Source organism: Pygoscelis adeliae, unplaced genomic scaffold, assembly GCF_000699105.1.
Source record: "Pygoscelis adeliae isolate BGI_AS28 unplaced genomic scaffold, ASM69910v1 Scaffold7, whole genome shotgun sequence".
Taxonomy (NCBI): Eukaryota; Metazoa; Chordata; class Aves; order Sphenisciformes; family Spheniscidae; genus Pygoscelis; species Pygoscelis adeliae.
Genome location: NW_008825268.1, coordinates 395,145 through 404,884, shown reverse-complemented (window position 1 = coordinate 404,884; position 9,740 = coordinate 395,145). Strand labels below are relative to the sequence as shown.

The 9,740-nt window shown below is 49.1% G+C and overlaps 1 protein-coding gene across 1 annotated transcript in view; it reads right to left on the bottom strand.

Moving 5' to 3' along the window:
• RAMP1 (receptor (G protein-coupled) activity modifying protein 1) overlaps window positions 1–1,664 on the bottom strand; it is an 11,072-nt gene extending 9,408 nt beyond the window's left edge. Inside the window, exons 1-2 of the mRNA XM_009329663.1 lie at window positions 1,629–1,664; window positions 474–939 (exon numbers count right to left, since the gene is read on the bottom strand). Coding sequence (XP_009327938.1) covers window positions 474–939; window positions 1,629–1,664 — 502 coding nt within the window. The remainder of the gene's footprint in view (window positions 1–473; window positions 940–1,628) is intronic.
• Between the last annotated feature and the right edge of the window lie 8,076 nt (window positions 1,665–9,740).

The window sequence follows — 9,740 nt, the reverse complement described above, 5'->3', positions numbered from 1 at the left end:
GGCAAACCTTGCAGCAGGGGAAAAAACGTTAAGTGAAAAGAGACAGGGCTAGGAAAGCTCAATTATAGGAACACAGATATTCCCCTGAAAAACACGCATGTGGTTATGGCTTTGCTTGTGCCACTTCGGGGAGCGAGCTGCGGGCGCTGCAGTCCCGGGGCAGAGCATCACCGTGGGCCTCACCCTGGACTCCTCAAGTCTGTGTGCTGCATCCCTCCATCCGGGCTTGCTCATGAAACAGCCTCCCCCAACCCTGAATAAATACTTGCCAGCTAATTCCATTAAATCCCAGCAAAATGAGACCACCATGGCAGGAGATGCCATGGTATAAATGCCGCGCCAGGGGTGTAAGCTGCGGCGAGGGTAAGTGTAAAACCTTGCTAGCTTGGAAGACAGCAGATACCTGAATGCAGAATCGGTAGAGAAAGTCAGTCCCTCCTCAGCCAGGCTGGGGACAGTCCCCTGTTAGGGACCTGGCCACACGGAAAGCTCAGGCGGCAGATGCCCTCCACAGAGGCCAAAGGCTTCCACATCTTTGGGAACAAAGCACAACATGTGATGGGTCTGAAGAGCACGCTGCGGTCCTGCCAGTGCCATCCCACCGCTGCTTCCAGAGGAGCGTCCCCAGAAGTCCCATTTCTGTGGGACCGTGGCCCGGATGAGCGTGGGAGCCAGTGCGAGGGCTGTGCCTTGCTGGAGGCAGCGTGATGATGCTCCAGAAACACTTCTGGGGATAAACATCCCCAGGCATGAAGACTTATTTATGGTAAAAGGTAGTAACAGGAGAAGGTCAAACGGAAACAAGAGGATCACGAATAAGCATCGGCTCCAGCTCAGCTGCACACCGGCGGCCGGACGCGGCTGTCGGCACAAACGCCAGCTCAGCGCCAGCAGCAGCCCTGTACCAGCACGCTGCATTTCCTGGTCCCCTCCTCGGACCTGCAAACAGGGCACACAGCACCAAAGCAATACCATTTCTGCCCATCCCTACCTATTTTTTTGGCATCCCGATGATCTTTTGATGAACGCACTGTCTACGACTCGCTCTGAAGCAATACCGGGCACCACGTTTTTACCAAAGCACATTGCACTCGAGCGCTGCAATTGCTTTCCTCCGGCTGTGGCGAGGTGAGCGGAGCAGTTCCGGTCCCTGCTCGCTGGAGCCAGCACCCAGACCCTGCCGCCCCGTCTCAGCTCTGCGGCACCACAAGGACCGGGGCTGCAGTATGCTCCACTGCACCCATCAATCAGCTCCACAGCTAGGTCCCTAATTAGGGCCGCTTTGTGAGCGGCAGGCTAATGAAGCCTGTCAGGAGTCCTTTGCCCTCAACTCTCTTCCCAGTGCAACACCTCCTCGCCGCATCCCAGCTCTCGCTGCCTGCCAAAGGGACCACACAATAACCCCCCGAGGACCCGCCGCCTCCCCTGCCTGCCACGGCAGCTGCTTTCCCACAGGACGAGGGACCCAGCCTGAAGCGCCTTTCAGAGATGCCTGGGGGGTCCTGCAGCCGGAGACGGGATCCCCCGCACCCCGGGCGGTAGCTCTGCAGGGAGGAAAACAATTTGGGAGACTGAAATGACAACCACTACGGCCTTCAGCCTGCCCACCTGGGATTGCACCTGCCCACCTCTGCCGATAACACCGCCCGCCTCCTGCCCGGCATCGGCGTGGCAGAGCTCCTGCCTTGCAGTCCCCTCTGCCCATGGGTGACCCGTGCCGCCCTGTCCCTCCTCCCTCCAACTCACAGGCCAGCCCGAGCGGGAACCCCGACCACCAATTAACAAAAATACCATCAAATCCGCTAGCTGAAAGTGTCCTGCCTCATCAGCTTAATAAGGCACTTGCTTAGGAAAAAAAAAAAAAAAAAAAGCCCCCAAACAGGCATTGCTTTCAGGCAGCTGGCTCCTACCTCAACTTCAACAAATAATTCACTGGCAGTTATTTTTACGCAGTTTATTTTATGCCCTCTTGTAATGCTTCGGATAACTACAAAATGATTGCAAAAACTCAAACAACCCCATCCTAGCAAAAAATTAAATGGCTACAAATCATCAAAGTATCAGCTCGATGGATAAATCACTACGTTCCTGCGCAGACACAACAGGATGCCAAAATTAAAACCTCAGATATCCTTTTGGGTTTCATGACTATGTTCAGCTGTATGCAAAATATCTCATTAGTGCTGGCTGGAAAAAAAAAAAGCTATCTATTTATTTTGCTCTATGTCATAAAATGAAGGGGAATAATCCCTGGAGCACGGTCCCACTGAATGAAGTCCCCGTTTTCTACACCGAGTTAATAAATCAGATTAAAGGCATTTAGGTTCTGCGTGGAAAGGACAACTCCAGTTCTTCTAAATATCAAAGTGATTAGTTTTCTGAGGATTTGAGAGATTTAAGAAACATGGAAATGCTTTGGGACGGCGTAAGGCTTCCAAAGCACTAAATTACTGCACGATATAGCAACTCACAAAAGTTACCAAGCGATTGCCTCAGCAAGCCCACAGAAAACAGTTTCCCCAGCCCCTCCTGCTGCATCCCTGCCATGCTCAGGAGATGCTCGGGTAGCACAGATACTGCTGCACTATGTTATTCCTCTTCCAAGTTCAATATTCTATGGAGCACCTCAGAAAGCAGCTTTCCTGCACCTACAATGCAACAGCTGATCCCTCCCCAAACGAAGGATAATTTAACATCGTTCTGATACAGGTTTCCACATAACGGCTCTTGTAAGATGCAGAATATCTGATCAAAATTAGAATGCAAAATAAACGCTGGTACTTTGCAACGCATCGCCCAGTGCAGGACAGTCCTGCTTAGCTGGGTCACAAGGGATTCACTTTTTGCCATATAGTATTGCTGTTAAATACTATTAATAACTAAATACACTGAAATAGGCTGTTCAAAGAGCCAGGACCCTGGTCCAGTTTCTCTCCTCGCCTCAGTTTCCCAGATGTATCAGCACGAGTTATGGTATGGCCTTGTTATCCACTAGCGGCTGCCAAGCACATTTCCAGGAATGGGACTTATCTTACATGTCCCTAGACCTGATTCTGCGTAGGGCAGAATGACAAATGCTTTTCTTTCCCCCAACAAATTCACTTAGTAAGTAAAATCAAATCAAAACCAGCTGAGAAGGGAGGAAGGAGAATGGGAATCAAAACCCAGGCATGCTGAAAACCAACTGCTGGCTGACTGCAAATCAGGAGAGGGAAAAATCTGCCACAAGCAGTTAGTTATAAAGATAATTATATCCTTAATGAACAGCGGAGCCTTTTTAAAAATAATCCGCCTTGATTAAATTAATAGAGAAAAAGCACAGGTTTTAGACGTGCACTGGAGATGCGGGATGGTACAGCCCTGACTTTGCTGGCTTCACCCATTCCTAGTTCAAATCGGGTCTGATCATTATCACCATCAAATACCTGCTCGCTGACCTGGACGAGCTGAACCAGGGATCCCCATTTAATTCTGCGCGCCCATCTTTTGCAAACAGCCCGTGCGGTTGGCAGCAGCTTCCAGGGGCTGAAGGGATGCCACCCCCGGACATCAGCTGCCTCTTCTCCTGCCTACCAGGGGAGGACAGTGATTTCCAGCATCGTCATCCCGGCACCTTAACCTGGCATTAGACCCGTGCTTTAGAGTTATTTTTAAAACATCAACAAAGCATGGGATGCCAAAAGAGGCCACATGTCGGCTGGGTCTCAAAGCTGGGCTGGTCTTATTGCAGAAAGCCACAGAGAAACGAGCGGCCACCACACTCAAGATCTCAAGAACGTGCTAAAGGCAAACGTGCTCTTCTCCCCCCGCCCCCAGACTATTTTTTCCTTCAGCTATTTCAGTTGATTGAGGCTATAATAAGAACAGGGAAACTAACACCAAGGTTAAAAGTGCCTGGCATCATTTTGGAGACAACACGCTTCGATCCTGTTGGTTCAGGTTTCAATGGGTTTGTGTGCGTTAAATGCGGATTATTCTGGTACATGGGACTATGAACCATTTTATTGAACTACCTTTGAGATAAAAAATCGGTTCCCAGGCAAATGTTATTCACTCAAACAGATTGTCTATAAAGAAGCACATAATAAATAAATATAAAAATTCATTAGGGAGAAAACCAAAATAAATAGCCTTACTGCCTTGTTGGTGCATTCATCACAGGCTGCAAAGAACAGCAGCTTGACTAAATACTTTTAATATGCAGTTTCCAGACTAAAATCTGTTGCTGAGCCACGTGAGCTGCCCAGGAATAACTTATCTTCCTTTTTAACAGAGGCTTCTCGATGCAGTTTTCTTTCCTTCCAGCTGAATAATGCACAGAGATGGCACTTGTCTGCAACTCACCCACAGAGAGTGCTGCCGTTTTCCCAACAAACGTTACCTAAAGGATATGGGGAAGCCCAGACAGATCGCATCCTGCCCTCGGTTGAAATCCAGCACTGCCAGAGGTTTTCATCCAGGCTGCTGCCCAATTCCCGGTGCAGAGCCCCACTGGGATGCTTTCCTGAGGTGTCAGGCTGTGCTTTTAAATCCTGAAAAGCTCAAGTTGTAGAAGTGCAGAGACAAGGGACTGAAACCATTAAGCAGGTTCATTACTGGATTTGCTGATTAAAAGCAGCGAGCTCATAGGCAGCATCCACAGCAGCACCACGGCACAGCAACAGCACCCCAGGCTCAGGATTCTCCGGTACTCATCTATCCACAGCGGGAATGCGCCCAACAAACCCTAGCCATGATTTTCTTTTAGAAGAGAAAAAGGTATTTAGCTATTTGACCAAGTCGAAACATGCTGCATATCCTCTATATAAGCAGTTTTTAATGCTCCTCTCCCCTGAACCCAGTGCTGCCCTGTGGTGTTTTCAGTCCTCGCTCAGTGCGCAGTCTGTGCCGGCAAGGGCTGCGACCACAACCATTGCTTTGGGGCCAATACTTCCACCAAACGTGCCCACTAATACCGACAGAGCCAGGCTTCGGAGCCGGTTAGGGAGGCAGAATGAACTTGCTAGCACAGAGCAATAACTCCAGATTTCCACCCATAGGTTTTCAAGACCTCCCTCAACCCTGTAATGACCCGATATTGATTTCCAGCCCTTTGAAAACATGAAGGATGCCAACCCCATCTTTAGTGATTATGAGGTCTCTAATTTCATTCCAGGCCATGGCATTTATATTTTCATTATCCACAACCTCCAGGGTCATTACAAATATGAGATTACAGTGTCGGTGCTTAACGGCTGTTTAATTCGACAGCATTTCAGAGTTAATAAATGCAATTCAATTTCTCAAAGCCAAGTGGCTTCCTGACTAGGGAACACAGCCTGTATCCAGCCAACCAAACCCATACGCCACTGGTTTCTAAAGGAATAGAGCTGGCACATATGGCAGCAGTACGCGAAATTACACGGTGGAAGTAATTTCTTTTGCACTACTCACATGCTTTTCTTTTAATGCATAGGAAGCCTCGAGTCCTCTCTACCTCAGAGATGCTCTGAAAGGGAGGAGGGACGTTTTACTTTATTGTCAGGGATTTATAACACGACACACTAAATATTTAGGAGGATTTTCCCAGAGATGTGGTAGCCTTCAATTAGCCTTTAAAGCAAGACTAAGTATTTCTCTAAAAGGTGCTCGAGCTCAAATAACATGCAGGCATTACTGAGTGTGTTTTGGGGGAAAGGAAGACACAAATAATCCTAATGCACCACAAAATTTTACGGTAGCAGTCCAGCTGCCTGTCTCGCAAAGCCGCTCCTGCTGACAGGCAGAGGTTTCCCTTTCTTGTTACTCTCAGTGTTAATCTTTTCTTATTACTATTATTTTTGAGTCCAGGAAATTCAGGTGATCAGCCGACTACAGCCTGCAAAGCACAGACTGACGGTATTAAGATGTAAGGTGTAATGGTTTAAAGATGGTTACAGGGCAAAGGGAATGTATGGGTACCCAGGTATGTACAGAAAACCCAAAGCATCTCCTCTCACTGCCACCTTGTTTCCTGGAGGCATCTTGGACCAAAGTCCAGGCATCAAAGTCATGATGTTTATATGTGGAGTTAAGACAATTTAAACTACTCCGAAGAACTCCAAAGGTTTTAAGGTGCTACCTTTTCTCCCGTCTCCAGGGGTCCCAACAGCCGAACAGAGGATACAAAGGCACTTGTAATTTCCTATTTTCCAGAAGAGATCATAAATAATGCCAATAAATAGTTTGTTTTTTAAGAAAGCATGATTTTCTGTAGAATATGCAAACATAATGCTGTACAGCACATACCGAAGATGCAGGGAGTCACTATGACATTAATGTTTTACTGGCCTTATTTGCAATTCCCTCTTATCTCTTTCAATAATATAGCTATCTAAACCCGAAAGAAAAAAAGCAGCATAGCACAGCACTGCGTGCCAGCAGAAACAGGCACAGGAAGCGACAGCAAACGCTGGCATGGGGGACGTCCGTCCCCAGGGGATCTCCAGCCACCTGCTAGCACGTTTGTGAGAGGCACTGCAGCTCCACAAGCAACAGCACCGAGCATCACCCAGCCCTTCTCACGTCAGACAGCAGCCCTGGGTACACACACGGGGCCATGGGAGGGATGCTATTGGCATATCCCTGCACCACCTCCAGCAAGCGGTGCAGCTGAGGTGCCATCAGTGTGGGCCCATCTCTCTGCAAACCTGCGTGTTTAGCAGAACTAACAGGGTTTGCCTGTTAACTCTCAGCTGCACGACCTTGACCTGGCTCGCGAGCCATAATCCTGCTTCATCCATCATCACCAGCAATAACGAGTCTCCTTGCGAAACCCAGCCCTCAGGTAACCAACCCTTTAAACACTGAAGTAAGCCTACAGAGCAGAGCGTGGTGCTAATCATCACCACTCCCGGTAACGATGAACAAAAGCATGGCTCATTCCCCTCCTCTCTCAGCAGCTTCTGCCGGGAGCCGCAGCCAAAAACCAGAAAAAGCCTAATTTTACCTCTAATGGAAATGATTACCTTGGGATACAGCTGGATCTCGGGCCTGCTGAATGAGACCGGTGTTACTTTTAGGCAGTCAATACCCTGGCCATCACTGCTTTTTAAGGACTCCGCAGCTGGTTGCAAAGTTGCTTAAAGCTTGAGCTTTAAGAGAAAGGCTTGAGCTTTAGGAGAAAGGCTTTTCTTGCATAAGAGGAAAGCTCAGGTGATGCTTCCAGGATCTGAACCCCGGCTTCTGTACAGCCAGGGGGTTACGGTGGCAGGGAGTCCGTGTCATCCTCTCGTGGCCCAGACCGCATGCAAATTTGGGAGTCAACAGCTCTGAGCTGCCAGGGGAAAGTTCTCCAGTCAGGCAGTACGGCTCTCACAGCTTTAGGCCAGGGGCTCGGTCCCCACCACCAAGAAGTCCTGCAGAGGCTGTGGTCTCAAGGCAGGGAAGGATGCTCCCAGCCAGCGGCAGAAGTTGCTGCACTCTGACTTGAAGCAGAAATGACCAACTCAACAAAGGCACACTGAAGCACTGCCAGCCTCAACCTTGCTCCCCTGTTTTATTCTGGATGCCATCCAGGCATCTCAAATGGTATCTATTTATTTTGAAACAGAAAGACGGCCTCCCCAGACCACTTCTGCATCCTGCTGTGGGCCGCAGTGGCAGCAAGGAGCTGGAGCAGGACCAGGCTTGGCGAAAGCCCCTGAGCTCAGGGTGAGCTGCCTACAGAGGCAGACACAGCTCCAGAACTACAGATCTGGGGCGGAGAGCATCATAAGCCACCACCCAACATTCATCATTCATAAAGCTCTCAATAATTTGCAAGGGAAGGTGCTTTAGTGACAAAGGCAGCTGTCTGAGAGCATGTCCCAAGGCAGCGGCAGGGCTCACGCGCCGGCAGTAAAAACGCCAACACACAGCCGTAAAACTCGTCCTCCCTACCTGCTGCCTGTCCAAAGAGACCGCAACAGTGCCTGGCACGATTTACAGGAAGAGAGATGATGCTCCCCAAGTAAGCGTTAACACCTGGTGTTGAGCAGAGGCGCTCCGGGTTTGTCTGCTACCTCAGTGCTCATGTTAGCAAGATCCTGGCACATCTATTAGCTGAGCTTTTTTCCTTTTTTTTTTTTCCCTTTTTTTAAAATACTTCTTTTCATTTTAAAACACCTGATTCCTCAGAAGCATCATCAACCTCAAAATTCACACCACCACTGTGACTTCTGGGCTCTCTCAGTTGTCACCTGCAATTTCAGTGCAGCCCTGCCTGTGCGTGGGGCTGTAAAGCAGAAAGACACAAACAGGTTTTGTTGGGTTTTGGGTTTTTTTTAATAGTGAAGAACATGCTCAAAAAAAAAATATCACAGGAGGAGGATGCAGCGAAAGGCAAACGCATCCACCACTCGACACCACGATTTAGCTGTCAGCTATCTCAGCTAAGTGGCTTGCACAGAGGCAGACGTCCTGCTGCGACCGAGCCTACTGGAGATGGAAAAGAGCAGCCTGGAGTATCACCAACTCCTGCTCTCTTCACTTGCAAAAGTTACAGTGCCCAAACCAAGAGAAGGAAGGGGCAGGAAAAGGGGAAAGGGACTGGCAAGACAAAGCAGAGATAAACCCTAACTAAGCAGGAATTAGTGCTCCCTGGCAGCAGTATCAGCCACAGGTTTCTGCACAGGACTGCTCCCTCCTCAGCCAGGGACCCGGAGACTTTCCCCGCAACCAAGCACAGAAAATGCGCTTCGTCTAATGACACAGCCTTCTCCTCCCCGTGAATAACCGCTAGCTAAAGAGTAGTAAATAGTTAATTACGTGGTACAGGTAAGACCATTACATGCAGCACAGCTCAATGCATTATTCACCAGGGTTTAGAGGAGAAAACCGGCAAGAGAAGGAAGGGGAGGAAAGAGAAATCCACGCTTCCCCAAAGAGCACTTTGATTTCACGGAAGATCAGCATTAGGATAAGGGTACGCGGTTTCCCTTTCAAGTAACCTTAAATAAACATGCTTCTTCCTACACCAAGTACCAATATGTGATCCTTCTGAGCTTTTTGCTGCGGATACACAAGTTACAAGCACTGCACAAGTCTCTACCTGTTGCATCTGAAATGCTAGGGGCATCAAAGAAACCAAGGCACGCTGCGCCCCATGAAAATAATCAGGCAATGCAAGAATTTCCAACCCAATTTTAAGTAGATCATCTGCTAAACCCAGAACATCCGACCTCAGCTTAGAAATGCTTGCTTGAACGAGCACTCCTGGCTGCATCCTCTCCCTGCGGCTCAGAAATAGGAAAATAGAGACTCCTAAAGCAGTCTCCTAGTAATTAGTTTCTACTTTTGAAACAAATGGCAGAGGACATCTTCCAGCACGAACATGCTTTAGTAAATCTCACCTACCAAATAGGAAATCCCACACAAAACAGGCTGTGTCCAATAGCATCGTCATCTGACATATTTAGGGGCCAAGTTAGACATTTTATTATTTCCTAGTGTTTCGGAACAATGTCTCCTTTTAATTTGCACCTGCTTTCTGTGTTGCCAGCAAAGCCCAGCTGGAGACTTCGCAGGTTTTAGGGATAAACAGGTCAGTGGGTGCTGGTAAAGCCAGGGAGGAGGCCGGTGCTACACACCCGTTCCCAGCAGAGGCAGCGCGCACACCTCCCAGGCCCGCCGGTGCTCCCTCCGGTCCCGCTCAGGAAGGCAGAGGACTTCCCGCAACCGCCCCGCAGCCACGACCGCCACGGCCGGGCTGCTCCGCGGCTTCCCGGGGAGCCTCCCCCGCT